Source organism: Triticum aestivum, chromosome 6A, assembly GCF_018294505.1.
Source record: "Triticum aestivum cultivar Chinese Spring chromosome 6A, IWGSC CS RefSeq v2.1, whole genome shotgun sequence".
Taxonomy (NCBI): Eukaryota; Viridiplantae; Streptophyta; class Magnoliopsida; order Poales; family Poaceae; genus Triticum; species Triticum aestivum.
The window spans coordinates 500828266-500849350 of NC_057809.1; the positions used below are offsets into that span (position 1 = coordinate 500828266).

Sequence of the window (21085 nt, forward strand, 5' to 3'; positions counted from 1 at the left end):
CTCGGTCATCCCAACACCGCCACCTTTCGTCATATTCTTTGGAGTTTTTCCTTCATGTGCAATAAGATCGACACTCACACTTGTCATGCTTGTCGTCTCGGCAAACATGTTCGTCTTCCTTTTAGCACTTCCTCGCATGTTGCTTTATACCCGTTTGAGTTAATTCATAGTGATGTTTGGACCTCTCCTATTGCAAGTAACATTGCCTATCTTTATTATCTTGTCATACTTGATGATTTTTCACACTATGTGTGGACCTTCCCGTTGCGGCGAAAGTTGGATTCTGTTGCCACTCTCACCGCGTTCTACTCCTATGTCTCCATGCAGTTTGGACGTCCCATTCATGCGTTGCAAACAAACAACGGGAAGGAGTTTGATAACCTTGCGATCCGCAACCTTCTCGCCACACACGGCATGATTTTTCGTCTCACTTGCCCGTACACTTCGCAACAAAATGGCCACACTAAGCGCGTGCTTCGCACTCTTAATGACTGCGTCCACACCCTCATCTTTCATGCCAACGTGCTACCACGTTTTTGGCCTGACGCGCTAGCCACCGCATCACTACTCATCAACATTCGTCCCTGTCGCACTCGCGGGAATTTTCCACCTCATCACCTTTTGTTCGGCATGCCACCCTCCTATGCTGAGCTTCGCATCTTCGGTTGTCTATGCTACCCTAGCATCGCTTCCACTACTCCTCATAAGCTTGCACCTCGGTTCGTGGCCTGCATCTTTCTCGGCTATCCCCCCAACACCAAAGGTTACTGCTGCTATGATCCTATCTCACATCGGGTGACCACTTCCCGACATGTTTACTTTGATGAGATGGTTTTTCTGATTCAGCATGTACCTTCGAATGTTGCGGCCTTGCCCGCTCCCGGTGATGGCCGTTCGCGTGCTTCTCTTGGGCCGCCTCCTGGCTTTGAGGGTGCCCCCCACGCCACGGGTCGAGTTTCTCCCCGGTTGGCTGCCTTAGGGGCTGCACCCCTCCCGGCACCCACGACGCCCTTGGCGTCCCCGGCCCTGACCACGTCGTCGGCCTCCCCGATGACCGCGCCGCCATTGGCCTCCCCGGCGGCTGTGAGGCCTCCCGCGTCCCCTGCGCCCTCCCCGGCGTCCCCCGCGGCCTCGCCCGCGGCTTCGCCCGCGGCCTCGGAGGTGGCGGGCTCTTCTTCGTCATCGCCCGCCGCCACCCCGGACTTGTTGCCCCACCCGATGACTCGCTCTCGGGCTGGCACTTTTCGTCTAAGCACGCGGTACACCAGCGATGAGTACCTTCTCGCTGCTTCCGTCTCTGAGTCGTCCCCTCTCCCATCGTCAGCTCGGGCCGCCCTTTGGGATCCTCATTGGCTCACTATGATGCAGGAAGAGTTCGACGCGCTCTAGCGGAACCATACTTGGCAGCTTGTCCCTCGGCCGCCTCGTGCCAACATCATCACGGGCAAGTGGGTCTTTCGGCACAAGACTCATCCGGATGGCACTCTTGAGCGCTATAAAGCTCGCTGGGTGGTTTGGGGCTTTCGGCAACGTGCGGGCGTGGACTTCACCGACACCTTTGCCCCGGTTGTTAAACTGGGTACGATCCGCACCGTGCTTCAGCTAGCCGTCTCCCGATCTTGACCTGTGCATCAGTTGGACGTTTCCAACGCCTTCTTGCACAACCATCTCGCTGAGCAGGTGTTATGTGAGCAGCCCACCGGCTTCGTTGACGCTGCGCATCCAGACCATGTGTGCTTGCTCTCCCGTTCCCTTTACGGGTTGAAGCAGGCGCCTCGGACCTGGTACCAGTGCATTGCTGCCTTCCTGCAGAAGCGCGGATTTACATCGACTCGCTCTGATGCGTCCCTCTTCGTGTACCATCATGGAGCTGACACGGCCTACTTGCTGCTGTACATCGACGACATCATCCTGACGGCATCCACTGCCGCGCTCTTCCAGCGGCTTACTGCTCGTCTTCGTGATGAGTTTGCCCTGAAGGACTTGGGGTCCCTGCACTACTTCCTTGGCATTGAGGTGGTTCGACGGCCAGATGGGTTCTTCTTGCACCAGCAGCGCTACACCCATGAGCTTCTTGATCGCGCCGGCATGCTTAGCTGCAAGTCCTCTCCCACGCCTGTCGACACCAAGGCCAAGGTCTCTGCTCTGGAGGGTTCTCCTGCATCCGATGCGGATTTATATCGCTCCATTGTGGGTGCTCTGCAGTACCTGACCCTGACGCGCCCCCTCTCGTTCCCAACAATAATCAACAAACAAGCCTGTCACGCTTGTAATGCTAGGTCGAAAAGCTCAAGATCTCTCAAATCAAGTCCTCCATCCTTTTTTGGTTGTGTCATCGTTTGCCACGAGATCCAATGAGGCTTTCGCTTACCCTCTTTACTTCCCCAAAAGAATTGTCAAATAAGCCTATTTAAATGTTCACACACCCTCCCTGAGGAGCTTGAAACATGATATAAAAAAATCGGGGCTGCTTGCGCCACTGACTTAATCAAAATTTATTTTCTTGCGGCATGGATTGCTTTCTCAATCCATCCTTTTACCTTACTCCAGAGCCTATCTTTTAGATACTTGAACGCCCCAGTTTTTCTAATGTCGACGTGGAAAACCTAACAAGGGGTCGTCTACAGCAAAAAAAAAGAGGGTGAATTAAGTGGGCCGATCCACTGGGTTGTTGCTATACGAACAAGACGGCCCGTTAGAAGTATTTCCAAATTAGGAAGAGGCGAAGAGCCCAGCACATGATTCTCAAAAAAAAACAAAGAGCCCAGCACATGGACTGCGAGTGTACACTGGCCAACTAATGGGGAAATCACCTAAAAAACAGTGGGGAAAAGTCCTAAAAAAAACAGTGGGGAAAAGGTTCAAAGAGGAGTATTCGCTACTCAGACCGTGGGACGACGACCGGGGGATCGGATCGGCGGCGATGGCGGCGGCGGCGCGGGATGGGGAAGCGAGGCGGGCGCACGCGGCGATGGTGGGGTCGCAGTTCATCAACGCGGGGTACCACGTCATCGCGAAGCAGGCGCTCAACGTCGGCGTCAACCGCGTCGTCTTCTGCGTCTACCGCGACCTCCTCGCGATCTGCGTGCTTGCTCCCATCGCCTTCTTCCGCCACCGCGGCTCGCCCGCGCAGGCTCGTCCGCCGCCCGTCACGCGTCGCCTCCTTACCTCCTTCTTCTTCCTCGGGCTCACGGGGTAAGCCTGGCCACGCGGTCGCTCGGTGTCAGACACGCCGACCGCTTGAAGCAATGCTGCTTATGTACTTGCAAATGTCGTGCTCTGATGCGTCTGGTTGTTTGTCCTGTAGCATCTTTGGCAACCAGCTGCTGTTCTTGTTCGGCCTCGGCTACACCAATCCGACATACGCCGCCGCCATTCAGCCGTCAATTCCCGTCTTCACTTTCATCTTGGCCCTCGTCATGGGGTCAGTCTCGCTCAATCTTGAAAAATGTTCAGAGACTCGCATCTCTCTTTGTTTGTCGGTTTAAGCATTTTACCATTTTCAGCACTGAAACGGCGAGCTTCGTCACACACGAGGGCCGTGCCAAGGTTGGTGGCACCATCGTCTGTGTGCTTGGTGCTGTTCTCATGGTGTTGTACAGGGGGGCAGCTGTGTTTGGTAGCAGCGAGTTAGATCTTGATGTTCAGAGCAATGTCGTCATCACCGAGATGTTGCAACCTGAGCCAGGATCATCTTGGTTCATTGCATATGGGCTGGAAAAGTGGCATATCGGAGTGCTATGTTTAATAGGGAACTGCCTCTGTATGGCAACTTATCTTGCTTTGCAGGTATTAATGATTTTCAGGCTATTGTCGCACTCTATTCCGTTTGCATTTGATGTTTGTCAACTCGGAACACCTCGAGCTTTAGTTTTCTATCAAGCATATGCATGGCACAAGTACTGAAAGGCTGAAAGCCTCTGTAAGTTAGATCAGTAAATCTTATAGGGCAACTTCAGATCACAGCAACTCTATTTAGTACACTCTGTTTTGATGAATATTTCAGTCCCAATTCCTAACAGTTTCTCTGCCTTCTTGCCATTCTTGAAGTGAGAAGGATACTAAAATTTAGGCCGGCTTTGCTCTTCCTAGAAAAGGCCCATATTTATGCTGTGTGGCCAACTGGCCTTTGCTTAATATTGAACATGGTATGTTTTTTGGTGAATTGTCACAAGAAGATTTGTCATGGGCCGAGGAAATCATACTTCATTTTAAGAACCAATATCACTATACTAATAGAAGGAAATCACCCTTTTAACATTGTTGAAAATATGTTTATGTATTAGACTTACTTTGGTATCTTGCTATTCAAGGTTGAAACTTATGCTACAAGATCTATGTGCTCTGATTTGTATTGCAGAAAGTTTTCTTGTTATTTTATACTACTATGTTCATGTGTTGTTATTTCAGGCTCCAATTTTGGTGAAGTACCCTTGCAGTTTGTCATTGACAGCTTACTCATACTTTTTTGGAGCTCTTTTAATGCTTATTTCCGGAGTTTTTTCAACAACCAGTAAAGAAGATTGGACTTTGACTGCATCTGAGTTTGCGGCTGTTGTATATGCTGTAAGCTTTGTGTTAGTTTTATTTTTCCCATGCGTGGGACCATGAATTGAATTTCTACATGTATGTAGTACTGTGGCGAAGATAATTGTTGCAAACTTGCAAAATACGCTAGTTTGTGTAGGCTATAGAAGAAATAGTTGACGCATGCCACCATAAATATTCTATACTGAAATTCTCCTATTTCCCCCCTATTTCAGGGAGTTGTTTCATCTGCTCTTAATACTGGTTTATTGACATGGTCCAACAAAATTCTGGGCCCAGCTATGGTGGCACTATATATGCCTCTCCAGCCAGTGCTCTCTGCTCTCTTGTCAGTGCTCTTTCTGGGCAGTCCAATTTATTTCGGAAGGTAAGAGTATGTTTATCATATGTTCTATTCTTTAGAGTTAACATTTTCTATTTATCCTTTCTTTTAAGTGAAAAATACTTTTCCAGACCTCTTCTACTTGTTAATATGTGTATGTAGTAATGTAGGATATGCACATTGATGTCTTGTTCTATTTGACCATCTGATAAAGTGATAATCTGAAAGGTCGATAGTCCAAGTTTCTAACATTGATTATTAAAGTTCAGTTTTTTTTCTTCATAGCAATAAATGTTTATCATCTCCTTTGATCTGAGGTATAATCTGCTCTGTTTACTTGCAGTATTATTGGAGGGTTTCTAATCATCTCTGGTTTATACATTGTCACCTGGGCGCGACGTAGAGAAAACTTGACTGCCACTGGAGTACCTTATGTAAAATGCGCATTGGAGCCATGCGACGGTGCTTCTCAAGTCATAAAGGGCGGTAACCTCAGCCCCAGGCCCTTTATATCCCTTTCTAGGCTTTGGAATGTGCCACATGAATCTTGAGAAGTTGGTCTACGCAACTTCTGCTAGGCATCTGCTTTGATGAGGAAAAATACAGAATGCATTAGATGTTAGGAAGAGAAGTGCTGCAGAGAAGATTGCACTGAAGATTGTTAACGATGTTGGCATCTGTGTCCTCTGCAGAAAATCATACTCTCATACCTTCCATAGGAGCTGTTAGGTTAATTTAGACAAAAGAGAAGCCATGTTCATGCTGTTTTTCTAGGCTAACAACACACTGAGGATGCTGAATTGATTATTCTATAACCAAATGCAAGGTAGCTCCACCGACTTCGTGAAATCCAGTAGTATGTATATCCCGTGAAATCCCTACATACATACATATGTATGAACTCTGTAGCCATTGATGTCATGTGTGTAAAACTTTGAGAGAAATGAAACTCTCTTATCTGTGAAGTTCTCGTAGTTCATACCTTGTTTCGTACTACTACTCAATGAGTTAGCAATTCTGCAGGCTGGATGTGCGTTGCAAGTATTTTCCAGGCTGTTTTTTTGTACTGCAGGTATGTTTTTCACCGATAGTTCTTTCTTGTAAAAATGTAAATGCTACACATGAGATACCAATTTCACCTATGTGTATGTCATGGGATCCTATACATGACCTACCCATGCACCACTCTGTTGGTCTACTATTATACATCGCGCGATCAATCCATGGCGCGGAAACATCTGGCAGTGGTGTGCCTGAATCTGATGATCATTGATGCTGTGACCGGAGCTCGGCCTTCGTGACGAACAGGCCGTGGAAGCCGTAGGGGACGCGGGAGGGAAGCTGCACCTCGGCGACGATGTCCAGCTCGGGCGACTGCGCGTCCATCACCACGAACCGGTTGTCGCCGGTGCCCTCGTCGTGCACGTAGCACACCACGTAGCCGTCGTCCTCGTCGCCGTTCCCCTCGACGTCGTCGGGGACGAAAAACGGCTCCCCGGCGAAGCACCCCGGCCCGAAGTCCCGGCGCGCCACGGTGCAGTCGCCGTGGCCGGCGCGGTCGAAGTCGAGCTTGGCCACCCCGCCGATCTTGGGCATGGGGTCGCCCACGCCGAAGTAGCCGTAGCGGTTGCGGCGGCCAAGGCAGCCCGGGTTGATCACGCCGAAGTCGAGGTTCGCCGCCGCGAGCGGCGTGCGGGTGACGTTGCCGGTGCGGAGGTTGATGCGCACCAGCTCCACGGAGGCGTGGATCAGCTCCATGCGCTCCAGCGTGTGCTCGATGGACAGGATGTTGGGCGCCACCATCACGATCTCCTCGCCGCCGGCCTCCTCCCACGCGTTCACCGAGTGCATCATGTTGAACCCCGGCACCTCGAACCACCGCATCTCCGACTCGTCCGCGGCGTACTTGGGGATCACGCCGAGGCGAGGCACCATGCCGGGGTCCGCCCCGACGGGCGAGCCGCCGCCCACCACCATGCCCATGGGGTTCATCACGATCTGTATCTCCGGGAATATCGCATAATGCTCCGTCACGGCGAAGTCGTGCAGGAAAGACGGCTGCTTGACGGAGAAGATGGGCACGTCGGCGCCCTTGTTCCCTGCCGGGTCGAACCGGAAGTAGGTGACGAACGGCGGCATGGGGCCGTAGCGGAACGCGAAGAGCTCGCCGGTGATGGGGTCCTTCTTGGGGTGCGCGGTCATGCCCATGCTGAGGCGGCCACCGAAGTCGCACCTACCGAGCGTGGTCACCTCACCGGTGGCCGGGTCGACGCGCACGGCGTACGGGAGGTCCGATTCGCCGAGCGCGTAGAGGCGGCCGCCGAAGACGGCGAGGCTGGTGTTGGCGAGCCCCACGCCCTCCATCGGGTTCATCTGGCCTGTCAGCACCCTGGCCGCCGTGACGGCGCCGCGCGCCATCCCGGCCAGGCCGTGGAAGCCGGAGAAGACGTTGGGCAAGACCGGCTCGCCCGCGTTGCGCTCCACGATGTACTTGTACGTCTGCACGTAGCGGGAGCAGAGGACGGGGTCGGAGTCGGGCGCCGTCGGGAGGAGCAGAGAGTGCAGCATGCCGTCGCCGTCGAAGAGGTGGTGCGGCCCGCGCGGGAGATGCTGCGGGTTGGGCCCGTTGCGGATGTAGGCGCCGCCGGCGAGGCAGCGCGGGATGACGCCGCGCACCACGGGGCAGGGCGTGGGCGGCAGCTCGTCCACGGGCGCGAAGTTGGCGGACAGCACGTGCCGCGGGTCCACCGACGGCCGCAGCACCGGCGGGTCGACGAACGTGTTGATCGCCTCCTCCAGCGCGTTGCAGAACGCCGCCTGTAGCGAAGCAGTAGGCCGGCGGCGAGGCCTGGACGACCGAGGCGCATCGGTTGCCCTGCTCGTTCTCGCGGTAGCCACTCGTGTACCAGTTGCATTGTTTGTCGACGTGTCGACCAGGTGCTCTTCCGTCTCTTGCTGCTCGACCGGCTTGGGCGGCGAGGTGAGGACGGTGGCGGTGGCGGCAGTCGACGGCGGCGGGGGCGACGTGCCCTTCCTCCGTCTGTAGCTGGGGTTCGGAGCAGCAGCAGAAGAGGCAGCAGGGGAGATGTAGGAGAGCCTCCTCGATCTCGGAGCATGAGCAGCATTTGCTTTGGCGGGGTAGAGATCAGACATGCTGAAGTTGGAGGTGACAAGTGCTCCCTCCATTTTCTGCAATCTGCAGATCAATGGCTCTTTGGATTGCTAGTGGATGGGTAGCAATTTCTTTGTTGAGTAGCAGCAAACGCTCACACCAGTTCGCACGCTGCTGCCTTTTGCTGCTTGTATGCTATGCTATGGCTATATATAGCCTCGGTAAAAGGCAAACTTACCTGGTGGAAATGTTTATTTGGTGAAAACTTCAACGATTACGTGAACCGTTGGATCACAGCGACCGCACAATGTGGGAGGATGAAGTGTTGCGCTAGGGTGTTTGGTTTGTGCACAAGTTTTCCTAAAATTTGTTTGAGTTTTTTTTTTTGCCCATGAGTTGGTCAACAATGGCAAGAAAAATGAACTAGAGTTGTTAGAAAAATTTACATGTTTTTTTTTGTGTTTCATCAAGTTTTAGATACCATTAGGTGATTGGGTTCGCCGGAATTACAGGAATTCTTGTGTTTTTTTGTTTTATTTGCTCGAATATATCTCAAGATTCATCAAATTGTGCCAAAACTTTGGATTTTTGATGTCATACTTCTTTTGGCCCGAAATGTAAATCTTTGGAGGGTCATTGGGAGGACTGAGATGGTGAATTTGTGAGTAGCCATCGAACGGTCTACACTCCCAACATTTTATGCTTTCACCAAATGGACAACTCCATAGGCTACTTATTGTTGATGTGATCTAGGAAGATAAGATAGAATCCTAGAACTGGTGTCTGGACCATGTATGAAAAAGAAGTGCGAAGGTTTTCAAGTCGCTAGCTTGGAAAGGGTGCGTTCACACAATTTCGTTTGAAGTGCTAGGCAACTGTCCAGTCCTGCTATAAATTACATGCTTTGGTTATAGGTAGATGTATAAAAATAACTATTTTTTTCACTTCTGAGTCCCCAAAACCACTCTCCAACAGATGATGTAGATATAAAAAAAATTACACCTCAACCTTCCGGAGATGTAAAATACAACATTTCGCGATGCAAATTTGCATCTTCATCTACTCCCTCCGTTCTTCAAAGAGTGTACTTTCAACTTTGTTGGAGGGTCAAATTATGTCAAAGTTTAACCGAGTTTGTGTAAAAATATATCAATATTTGTGAAACCAAATAGGTATATGATGAAAATATATTTTATCATGAATCTAATGCTACTAATTTGAAGACAAAAATGTTAGTGTATTATTGTATAAATGTGGTTAAACATAAAAACTTTTGACTTTCCAACAAAGTTGGAAGTACACTCTTTTAAGGACGGAGGAAGTACAGGAGATGTAAAACTGACGTCCACGTGCCAACTACCCAACCGCTTTCATTTTCCTTCCGCCTGCTCGCCAGTCACTTGCCTGCCGCCTGTCGACCATCGTCGGGCCATGGCCGACTTCGACGACCCTGCTGCATCCTCCGCCGCAACCGCCCACCCCGCCAGGGCCTTCGCTGGCGCGACCACCATCCCCAATCCCACCTTCGCCTCCATGTCACCGCCCCGGTTTTGCCCCACCCCAGTCGGTCGCCATCGCGGCTGCCGCCCCACTGCCAGATCCGACCACTCCACTGCCCCCGCCTCCAAATCGACAGAATTGGCCACTTCTCCGCCGTTGAATCGCCGCCGCACCACCACCGGATTCGAGCCGTACACCCATCGCCATGCTGCTGCAGCTTATCCGCTGCCAAACTCGACCTTCTCGCGTCGCATGATCGTCGCCCCGCTGTCCCTTTGCGACCAATTTGCCGCTCGATTCACAACTGCGCCGCCGACCATTCGAGCACCAACCGCCGCATTCGACTTCCTGGCTCTCGTCGCTCAGCCGCCGGTGCTCCTGCCGTCTCTCAACGCTCGGCCGGCGGCGCTCATGCCGGCTAGTTTTACATCTCCATTTGCACCATCTATTGGAGTTACACTTTAAGATCTTCAATATACTCCAAATTTTAGAGTACATCATCTAAAGTTGTCTCTTTTTTTAGATGTAAAATGCATTTTTTGGAGATGTAATTTTTTTTACAAAAGGAGGATCACCCCCGGCCTCTGCATCCGATCGATGCATGGAGCCATTTTATTAATTATTCTCAGAGACCTTACAAAGCATTACATCAGTATAAGCCTGGAACCACCATCCTGGCGACACCTGTCGCTACTCCTACCCCCTTGATGCAGGGGTGCCGAATGTCCGAGCCTAATACCAAACAGACATTGCACCAAAACTTAACATCTAAAGCCGGATGCCCCATCCCAGCCACATACCGGGAATGGGTCACACACCGGTCCGGCGCACTCACCGAGGCTACCGCCGTCGTCATCCACATAACCATCTCCAGAGCAGGCACCGGCGCAAAGACCTTGCCAGGTCAACTGTCAACGCCACCATGACGCCAGACAGCGCCACCGCCTTGCAGAGCGGAAAGATACAATGGCGATGGAAAGCAAGAGCTAGGACGAGGAGGGTACCACCGCCGCCACCACCCGCACCCCAACAGCGCCCACCGACCACCAAGCTCCCTAAACGGCGCCTTCAAGAAGGATACGACGCCGATGGCGCCGCCGCCGCCCAACAAAGTTGGGGCTTTCGCCCGGGAGAACTAGGGGAAGGGGGAGTGGGGGGATCAGACCTGTCAGACGCCTCCAAGAAGGGACACGGCGCCCTCAGGTGTCGCCGTCGACGCAGCCGACCATGGTCGGCCATGGCTTTCGCTCGGACTGGATTCTCCACCACAAGCACCACCAGCGCCGGCGTCCCATGGAACACGGGCAGGCCGGATGGGGAAGAACACGCCGTACAGGGGGAAGGGGCGCCAAATCTGGCACCGTCGCCCTCGTCCTCCGAGATTCCGCCTCCCGCGTGGCCAAGAACGCCGGAACCAAACGCCCGCACCACCGTCCGCCGCTAAGCCGGTGGTGCCTCACCAGAGGGGCCGCCGCCCCAGATCCGAAGCCCTCCGCGGAAGCAGAGCAGCAGCTGGCCCCGCCGCCACCTTCCTTGGCGGCGCCCCGGACTTGCCCGGAGACCGCCTCTGGCGGCGGCGAGGAGAGGTGGGGGTGGAGGAGGGCTGGGCGCGGCTAGGGTTGGCGGCGGCGAGGAGAGGTCTGGGAGAATCTATTTCTGACTGAAAATTTGCATCTTCTATTGGAGATGCTCTTAGATTAGATATGATCAACACAAGTTTCACTACTTACCATTTGGCTGTGGGTTGTACAATACTCCGTGCACAGTAATGAGAATGAAATCCTGCCAAATTGCAATTTGCATGCATGGTGCGGCTATCTAGTTACTATAGGTTTAGTACCTATTGGTTGGTTGGATCCATGTAGAGCATCCAGCCACACACTTGTGTGAAATTGAGCAATGCAGTTATCCAGAACATGATTGGGCGAGACAGGATAAATGCTTACAAAATTTCCAGTGCTTGATGCGGACTGACGGGACCCGCAGTCCATGTCAGCCATTAATCCTCGGCCCCTGCCACCACTCACACGTCCATCCACGGTGTACTGCCTGCTCCCCCGTCCCCGTCGCCATCCTCCTTTCTATTTCCACCTTCCTCGGAATGTCAAGCTCATCTGCTCAAGCTACTGCCCAGGCCCCAGGGCAGGCTGCATGCATCTCAGCAATACCTGAGCGATGATCCATGGAGGTGGTAGTGTTGATACAGCTTGCAAGCAATCTATACCAGCTTAGCACTTCACTCTTCATTCAAGAGAACGGAACAGAAGCGACGCAAGCAGTGTCATGTCAGGGTCTCCCTGAAGTTCTTGGCCGGATGTTTGTTCGCAGACGAACGCGTGCACGCATCGGCAGGCAGTTCAGCACCAACATGCGGCACGAGTTTCCGATGAGCGATCCGCGCATGTCTGATGCAACCAATCAGTATCATCACAGAGATTGAAGCCAGACGCAACTGATTTCGTCGGTCCGATGCAACAAATGAGTATCATGTCTTGAACGATCAGAGCGTGCGTGCTCCTCCAGTCCAGAAATAATGCAGTCGACCGGCAATGATCGATACAGAGCCATTTTAAGCGCCTTAAATTGGACCGCAAAAAGAAAAGAAAAGAGGCTTTGAGGTCGATAGGCAACTGTAGCCAGTTTGATCGCATCTGAAGGGAGTGGCGAGGGTGGCATGGCCGGGGCCCGGGGGCAACATCGGCGTCGTCGTCTCCCTCACGGTCACGGACCAGCGGAAGATCAAATGGACGGGTCGCTCGTGGATTGCCATTGCTTCCACTCAATCACTCACGACCCTACCATTTTAAGCGCCCCGGAACTCAGATCGGGGCACATAATATCCTGAATCCGGGTGAGATTAACTGGCTGTGGTAATTTTGCGGGAGCACGTGAATCTGGAGTCCAAAGTCCAAAACCATTTATCTTGGCCTGCGGAGGTAAAGGTGGGGATAAGGAACTAAGGAAGGGGTAGGCAGAAGCCGGTGAGACGGCAGCCGCGGCGACGGCGACGCTCGACAATATCTGCGTGCGCTAGTGCGCTAGTACTACATATCTGGATCACCTAACGTAACGACGACGCGACGAAGGGGGCTGTACACATCTTGATGCCGCGTGCTTTGTTCGCGAGCGATCGGCGAGGTGGGGATTCACCGGTGCACATCAGACCGTCCTGGAGCTCAGGATCGGGCCCCGATATTTTATCGGCCCGGGGAGCTAGCTAATAATGCACCGGACACTACAACACGTATGGCATTAGGAGGCATTTTTTTGCCAGCGTTTTTGCTAAACGCCTCAAAATCATGCCATTGAAGGCACTTTCTAAAAATGCCTCCGAAGCTCACAGCCTTCAAGGGCAATTTGGAAAATTGCCTGCAAAACAGGGGGAAAGCAAGGCGTTCTCAAAAGTGCCGCGGAGTTTAGCCGGCGTTTTGGCGTAAAATGCCTCGAATGCTTTGTCTACATTACCTATAGATGTTCACTTTTTTAAGGAAACAACCCTCCCACCTGCTGCCTTTCAAAGTGTGTGAAAATAAAAAACACATAACATCGCGGCCGGCGCGTCGCTGCTCACCATCGCCGTTGCTCCTCCGTGGGCGCCTCGTCGTCGCCGCCGGAGCCTCCTCCGCCACCGGTGCTCCACACCGGATCCTCCGCAGCCGTCGCGGCAGCCGCGTCCGCGACGACCTGCACCGCCATCTCCACGCTGTGCCTCTTCTTCTCTCATCCCCAATCTCGGGGTGGGATTGCAGTGGGCGCGGTGAAGGAGAGGGGAGATCGAGGCTCGGAGAGGAGGAGGGGCAAGGTGGTCCAGGAAATGAACGAATCAGCGGCGATCCTCCCCACGCCAGACACGAATATTGCTGGTTGCAGTTGATCCGACGCCCTGGTGCACAGAAGGTGTTCGAGGTAATGTCTCTTAAATTTTGTACTTCTTTTTCTTCCAGTTTTTGTTTGTGCTAGAAGTCCTGTAGGAAGAATCATTATGCTATGACATCTAGAATCAACTTGTACTGTGTTGGATGTTCTTTTTGTAATTATACATGGAGTGTGTCAACTTGTCCTGTTGAAATTTGAGCTTTGTTCGTTGTGGCCTTGCGTGCATGGTGGCCTTCTGTTCATGTTAGAAAAGTGCACACAAGGAGTAAGCTATGTAGATATACTGATAATCAAACTGCAGGCGCATTTGCCATTTCTATATGGAACATCCCTACATGTTATCTAGTAAGCTATGTAGATATACTTCTATTCTTGCTGCATCAGGTTTCAGTTAACCTGTTTTCTTGCTACACTTGAGGTCTTCTATATAGAACATCCCTGACATACATGATCTTTTCTTAAATCAGTAAACTAATAACATGACAACACTGAACTGATTATCTACAGAGTTCTATGCAGTTTAGTTACCATTGGAGTAGCACTGAACTGATTAAGTCTTGTATATTAGTACTATATAGATTCTTAACCTGTGGAATTTTTGCTAGTAGTCAATTGATATTGTTTCTAGGAATTTCTCTTTGCTTCTGCTCACTTTCAAATATTTATTATGGAATAACTGAGGTGAATTTTAACCATTTGCTAAGCAGCGGTAGCAACATATTTGATGAGCCATTTATCCTCGCAACTCAAGCTACCCAAGTCTATTATGTACAAGATTCTATAGAGAAGGATTGGTACGTTGTGGTTCATCCACCTGCAAGAGACTTCTTTGATATGGACGCTAGAATTGATGGGCATGATGATGTCCACCTGCAAGAGACTTCTTTGATATGGATCAGGTGAGAGCTATTGATTGTTTTTGAACTAAATGTCGAATGGATAGTAGTCATCATTGGTGTTTTTATCTTAGTTTTGATCTTGTTTTTTCTAACCGAGTTTTGAATTGTACACGCCAGGAAAAAATGATGACTTTGAGATCAAGATCTGATGCATTTAATCAGTCCCATGTGTCTGACCATGAACGGAGATTGAATGGGCTGAATTATAGAGTCAGAGAAGTTAATCCACCACAAATGGAATGCATCAATGTTATCAAGCAAAAACAGAAGCTTCAAACAGGGATAAATTAAAACGCTTCACTATGGTAAGCTCTTAAACTACAGGAAGTCAGGTGACCAAGCATCAGGCTCGTTGCATTACCTCAGAATGTGCTGTGAGGAATACGTTGAAGAGATAGAAGATATGTGAGACAACAAGGTCATAGGTGAGTTGCACTAACATGAAATAATATGTACTGGTGCTACTTAACTCCAAACTCTGTTTTCTGTGGATATATAATTTCCTAACCTGAACATAGTAATCAGCTCATCTAATATCCTCTTCTCTGCAATCCTTGACAATAATCTGGAGTTGTTGTGACAATAGGTTTTGACAACAGGTGTACATGTGTATTGGTGATCAAAGATGCTCATTTAAGTTGTGATAATAGGCAGAGGTTTTGGTCATTTCTGAATTTGTGAAGATATGTTTCATTGCTGTACAGTATTCAACAACAGTAGGTAGTGCACCTGTGTAAAGTTTGTACAGTTGTTGCACCTTGAATTGATGGCTCCATGTTTCAGTTCTTAAAAATATTGCTCGGTGTCTTAGTGTCATGTGGAATCTGGACATTCTAATGGCCAGCGGTGCTTCTCCGAAATGACAACTCTTGTCATATGGTTCACGCGCAAGCTGGATCAGATGGAATAACAGGCATAGGTTTCAGTTTATCCTTTTTTTGCTAGTACCAACTTGATCATCTATTCAGTGATTCAGTCTAAGGAGGCAATGACCAATGGTCCAGATTTAAAGCAATACCTATCACCCCTTAATGATCTTTATCATTTACCTATTTTACATTTTACAGTGATGTTTTTTTACCTACTCGTGCATGCTGTTGATGTTTGAATGATAGATTAAGTTTAATGGCACAAACAAAAATATGTTTAAGTTTTATTATTTACATTATTTTACATGCCTGCCTCCTTAACCCTGTTACAGTGCTAAGAACAGTCTTTGCTCTTGTAGATGTCATCCGAAAGTCGAAGTTGATGGTGACACACGGCTGATTGGTTTGTGTACTTCGAATTGATTGCATCAAGTTGGAACACTCTTTACAACATTGTTTCAACAGTAGGCAGTTTACCTGTGTGTTACATTGTTGTCGCAACAGTAGGTAGTCTACCTGTGTGTTACATTGTTGGTCCTGTGTTGGTGATTGATACTTTAATGTCGTTTTCGAATTTGTGAAGATGTTCTGATGCTTTACGTTATTCGCTTGCACAATGATACTTCTAGCCAATGCAAGCCTCTCAATCTTGTTCTACTGTTGTATATATGTGTTTGTACAGTGGTTGCAAATTAGTGAGCTTGCTGCAACAGTGTTTTTAATTATAATCTTACATGTCTGTAAAGTTTGTGGCGTTCTTATGTGCCTCAGAAACATTTTGAAGGCAAGTCGAAAGACGCCACAAAAAGGTTTTAGAGGCGATCTTAAGAAATACCACAAAAATGTTTTGAAGGCAGTATGACTTATGCCAGACAATAAAATTAGAGGCAGTATGAGAAATGCTACAAATAGTCTTTGGAGGCATTCCTAAAGATGCCTCAAATTGAGTTTGCTGGCGTTTTGAAAAATGCCTCTGTGTTTCTTTTGAGGCATTCTGGAAAAATGCCTCACATTGAGGTTGCTGGCATTTTAAAAATGCCCCTGTGCAGGCCTTTTGAGGCGTTCTGGAAAAGTGCCTTCAAAGACATTTCCCTTCGTGACCATCTCTAGCATATTTTAAAAATGCCTTCTATTCTCTAGGCTGGCATTATATGGGCCTTTTGAGGCATTTTAAAGTGCCTCCTATTGACGTCCGTGGTGTAGTGGGAGCGACATTGTTGTCTTCTCGAGAGGCTCTACGATCTCATGCATGCGGGCTGCTTGGTTGCGTGCCGCACTGCGCGAGACGCGCACGCCACACCGTTATGATATCGGGGCAGGTTTGGTTTCATGGCATGAACTGTCAGACTTTAGGCCCGCCAGTTTTGACATTTTTTAGGTGGCGTTTGGTTATCTGCCCTTGGTTATGATGTGCAAAAGTTTTTGAACAGTCAACCACTTGTCGTAAAGAATTTCCCTGGTAATTTTAGAGGATTAGAATCCTAACCAAAATAAATAAATCATATGTGGGTTGTCTGATTTGTAGGATTAGTTCCTATATAAAAAACTTATAAACGATTTCTCACATAAGAAATTTTACGGATTTGCTATTTTATAGTCGACTGTTTTTCAATTCGTTGTCAATCAAATCTCTGTCTGTTCGATCTTTGCTCTGAGATTCACGCTCGGTCTGCTGTTTTTGCGTTGGTTTTTGTTATCGGGCGCGGTTTTCTTCTTCCGCCCATTTTCCTGGGCCCGCCCCGTCCCGGCCGGGCACTGTTGGTTTTTTGTCTTTTTTGAATTTGGGAGCGGGGTGTCTACCTGTCTGGTCGTTCCCCTTTCTCATCCCTTCGCATTTGGATAAGGCAGAGAGAGAGAGACGTCGAGCAGAGGAAGAGGGGGAGGCGATTGCTTGCGTTCATGGTGATTTCGAGCTCATCCACCGTAGGATACTGATTTCTCCCTCTTCTTCTCCTCGTCCGCGGGCTGCTCTGGTTCCTTTTCCTTGTCTCTCGCGCTTTGCCCATGCTTTTTTGTGGCCGTGTAGTTCCAGATCTGGTGATTTTTTTGGCTTCATGGATCCGCGGCATGTGATTTTTGTGGTCCGCGGGATGTGCATGTCGATGTCGTGGTGTTCTAGTCCGCCATGGTGCCATGGTTGTTCGTGTGAGTTTTGGGAGGAGCCTGCAGTGCGCCTTGTGTAGTCTTCTGTTATTGTTGTGGGGCGCAGACCAAATTCCGGGCCGATTGTGTTCTCGTTGTTGATTTGTACGTAGGTGTAGAGAATAAGTTCTGCTGCTGTCGATGTGGAGGTAGCTTAGTAGGCTTTAGTTCCTAGTTGTGGATCCGGTAACTTGTCTCTGAAGGTGGAGGTGTGGTTATAGTCCCTGAATTTCTTCATGTTTGTTTACGTTTTGTCCCACGATGTTGTTCATTCTGATGGTTAATGGACTTCTCTGCAGCTTGTTAGACCAAGGTTTTGTGTACCCTCTTGAATTTCATGGGTGTTAGACCAAGGTCTTGCAGAGGTATGTGCGTGAGTTCCGATGTTCAATTTTTAACTCTGTTAGTTGCGCTATATGTTCAGTGCAACTTGTAATGTAGAGCTTCACTGCTATCTTATGCGCCCTATGTAGTTGTGCTGTAGTTATATTTGTACCCCCTATTTTTGCCCTATTTCCCATTTTGTGTCTTGCAGTAAAGTACTGTGAAACTTGCCCTCCTAATTTTCTGTGTGGCTAACTTGTTCTTTAGTTATGCCTGTTTTCCCTTAATTTTGTCACTTTCTATCCTTTTGGTCACATTCCCATCCTTTTTTTTTCTGAAGGTGCCAAGGTGTTTTGTTCATCTTATCTCCTGTGTATATTGTAATGTATTTTCTACATTGTAATCCCGTGTATACTTACATTGTATTTGTTCATGTAATTTTCTCTTAATTACACTGTAATCCCATGTATGCATGTTGGAGTGTAATTTTCTCTTAATTACAGTTTATTTTCCTGTGTATTTTGTCTTGATTTTTCAATGTAATCCGATGCGTATAATTACTGCATAGATTGTCTCTGTGTTATAGTGTACTCTGATGCGTTATCACGGTGTGTAACTTTACCGTTAACTACCGCATAGTTACTCTGTAGTTGCACTGTAACCTGATGATTATTTTACAGCGTTATTTTACCCATAATTACTGTGTAGTTTGTACTGTAATTTCACTGCAATTTGGAATGCCCATTTTCTGGTATAATTTGTATGCATAATTACCGTGTAAGTTGCACTGTTTTTACACTGCAATCCTATGCCCTTTTACAGTGTAATTGTACCCATAATTAATCCGATGGCGTTTTACACAATAACCCGTTGCCCTTTTACAGTGTAATTTTACCCGTAATTACTTTGTACTTTGTATTTTTATAGTTACAGTGTAATTTATGTACCCATAATTACAGTGTAATTATGGGTAATTGTACGGTGTAATTACTTTGTACTTTGTATTTTAATAGTTACATTGTAATTATGGGTAATTGTACAATGTAGTTATAGTGTAAAAAGGGCAACCTGATGCTTTTTTTACAGTGTAATTATACCCATAATTTATGTACTTTACACTGAATCGATGACGTTCTACACTGCAACCTGTAGCCTTTTTACAGTGTAATTTTATTCACAATTACTGTGTAGTTTATTCTCTTACAGTGTAAATTTCTCTTAGATTATTACTGTAAATTTACACAGTTTTGCACTTAGAGTCTCTCTGAGCCCATTTTCTCTCTTGTTTTTCAGCTAGTATCTCAATGGGCAGACTACGGAAAGTCTCAGCCAAGGATGTTCCGCAAGTTTCTTCTGTTGAGAGTCTTGATTCTTCAAAAGATCCTTTCGTGCCTAATGATTTCGCTGATGAGAATGTTATGTATTTGGTAGTTATCTTTGTCTTCTTTTCATTTTCATTATGTTTTTTCTATTTTTCATTTTCTTAAGTGTTGTGCTTATTGTCTGAATTTTTCTTTTTTTCAGGATTTCTCTGCTGATGATGCAGAGTTTGATAAAGCACTTTACAATTTCTATGTGAATAGTGTAAGTATTTTTCTGATCTAGTTTTATTTTTTCATGGCGATTTCAAGATCTTCCACCACACGAGCTTGATTTATCTTCCCTTTCTCCTCGCTCCCCGGTGTCGCAGTTGGTTCTTTTGCTTGTGTTTGTTGCTTGTGTTTGTTCCAGATCTACGTCAGTTCATGTCGCCCTCTCGCCATCTGGTGCAGCCGTTGGTAGGTGTGATTGCTAGGTCCTCTGTGGTTGTTGTGGTCGTCCCCCACACGCTCCTGTTGTAGTTTGTAGATGTAGCGGTTGTTTTCCCTTTGTCTCTGTAGATGTAGCATGGCGGATTTCTGTAGATGTACCTGTAGGTGCTAGATTCTGTAGATGTAGCATGCGGGATTTCTATAGATGTTCTGCTCATGGTCTTGTAGGTGAGGTTCATGTAGATGCCTAGCTCTTTCCTGCTGATGTCCCTGATGCTACCTGATGCTTCTGCGTGTTCTCCTGCTCATGTCATGATACTACCTGCTCATGTCAAGCTTTTTGTAGTCCATGAATTCGACTCCTGATTTGTTGTTGCGAGCTATTGGTGTTTAGTTCCCCTTGTACAATGTTTGTTTACGTCTATCAGGCATGAATTTTGAGTTTAATTTCAGTGTAATCTTGTCTCAGCCTTTTCAATGTTGTCAAGTGTTGTCAGTCGTTTTGATTGGATTCTCAGTGTTTTATTTACACTATAATTTATGTCAGACTTATAGTGTAATTTGTCCCAACTTACAGTGTAATATCAGTATTGTAGTGTAAATTGTCCTAGTCTTACAGTATAATTTCTCTCAGTTTTATAGTGTAACTAACCTGAGTTTTAGAGTGTTTTTTTATTGTAATTTTAGTGTGGTTTATTCCAGCGTTACAGACTTTTAAGTGTAATTTACCCAGACTTACAGTGTAATTTTATCTCAATATTGCAGTGTAGTTTGTACCAGATTTACAGTGTAATTAACTTTTCCAGTGTGATTTGAGTGAATTTTACACTGTTATTTGATTGTATTTACAGTATAGTTCATCCCAGCATTACATACTTTTAAGTGTAATTTACCCATTAATTCCATTACATTTTATCTTAGTATTGATGTGTAATTTGTCCTAGTCTTACAGTATAATCTACATTTTATCTCACTATTGCAGTATAATTTGTCCTAGTCTTACAGTATAATTTGTCCCAAATTTACAGTGTAATTTACCTTTTTTCTAGTGTGATTTCGAGTGCATTTTACAGTGCCATTTTGATTGTAATTACGGTGTAGTTCATCCCAGCATTACAGACTTTTAAGTGTAATTTACCCATCAATTCCAGTGTATTTTAGTGGTTTTATAGTGTAATTTGAATGTACTTACAATTTAATTTATCCCAACATTACAGTGTAGTGTATTCAATAATTCCAGTGTGATTTGTTATAGGATTTTGAATGGTTTTGTCAGTGTATTTTTAGCCTGTTTTTGCACTCAGTTTGCACAATAATTTTGTCTATTTTCAGTATAATTAAGTCCAATTTTGTCAGTGTAATTTTGTCTATTTTCAGTGTAATTATGGGACTGCAGACGTTTGCACCCAACTTGTTGGCATGTGCTATGTGGTCCCTGATCAGAAGGAAGGTTCGTTGTCCAGGAAGAATCGGGTCAGATGTTTACCCGGTCTGTTTAGACATTCTTTTTGCTCTTTGGTGATTTTTCTACTCATACAGGTGTAGTCTATTGATTGGTCGGGAAATTTGACTGTTTTCAAATTAAAAAACAGTCAAATGTCAAATAGACAGTCCCAAATTTTATGAGTAAAATACATTATAAGTCCTATAAAACTATTAAAGGCGTGTCAGTTTGGCACTTTGTAATCCCATCCCCCGCGAACCCTATCCCCTCCCCTGCCGCCACCCGCGGGGCGTCGGGG

General features: G+C 47.5%; 2 protein-coding genes and 1 long non-coding RNA gene across 4 annotated transcripts; 2 read left to right on the top strand and 1 right to left on the bottom strand.

Moving 5' to 3' along the window:
* Nucleotides 1-2825: 2825 nt before the first annotated feature.
* On the top strand, nucleotides 2826-5849 carry LOC123128117 (WAT1-related protein At5g45370). The gene is made up of 6 exons (XM_044548047.1): nucleotides 2826-3195; nucleotides 3308-3424; nucleotides 3507-3789; nucleotides 4411-4566; nucleotides 4764-4915; nucleotides 5214-5849. Exons 1-6 carry the CDS (start codon nucleotides 2924-2926, stop codon nucleotides 5419-5421), a joined length of 1188 nt encoding a protein of 395 aa, XP_044403982.1. The 5' UTR covers nucleotides 2826-2923; the 3' UTR covers nucleotides 5422-5849.
* Nucleotides 5850-5945: 96 nt separating this feature from the next.
* LOC123128116 (9-cis-epoxycarotenoid dioxygenase NCED1, chloroplastic) lies at nucleotides 5946-8176 on the bottom strand. Its single transcript, XM_044548046.1, has one exon. It carries the CDS (start codon nucleotides 8054-8056, stop codon nucleotides 6137-6139), a length of 1920 nt encoding a protein of 639 aa, XP_044403981.1. The 5' UTR covers nucleotides 8057-8176; the 3' UTR covers nucleotides 5946-6136.
* A 4528-nt stretch (nucleotides 8177-12704) lies between these two features.
* On the top strand, nucleotides 12705-20177 carry LOC123128119 (uncharacterized). Of its 2 annotated transcripts, none has more exons than XR_006462935.1 (7): nucleotides 12705-13388; nucleotides 14066-14257; nucleotides 14375-14682; nucleotides 15486-17633; nucleotides 18886-19019; nucleotides 19117-19176; nucleotides 19572-20177. It is a non-coding gene; the product is annotated as an uncharacterized lncRNA (long non-coding RNA). The 2 variants fall into 2 exon arrangements; XR_006462936.1 differs by having other exon boundaries at nucleotides 12708-13388; nucleotides 15486-17049.
* The last annotated feature ends 908 nt before the right edge of the window (nucleotides 20178-21085 follow it).

Bases quoted from the DNA above. Each gene is read 5' to 3' on its own strand.
- LOC123128116 (XM_044548046.1), bottom strand. From the start codon at position 8,056: ATGGAGGGAGCACTTGTCACCTCCAACTTCAGCATGTCTGATCTCTAC.
- LOC123128117 (XM_044548047.1), top strand. From the start codon at position 2,924: ATGGCGGCGGCGGCGCGGGATGGGGAAGCGAGGCGGGCGCACGCGGCG. The intron at 3,196-3,307 runs GTAAGCCTGGCC...TTTGTCCTGTAG, and splicing joins TTCTTCCTCGGGCTCACGGG to CATCTTTGGCAACCAGCTGC. The intron at 4,916-5,213 runs GTAAGAGTATGT...GTTTACTTGCAG, and splicing joins AGTCCAATTTATTTCGGAAG to TATTATTGGAGGGTTTCTAA.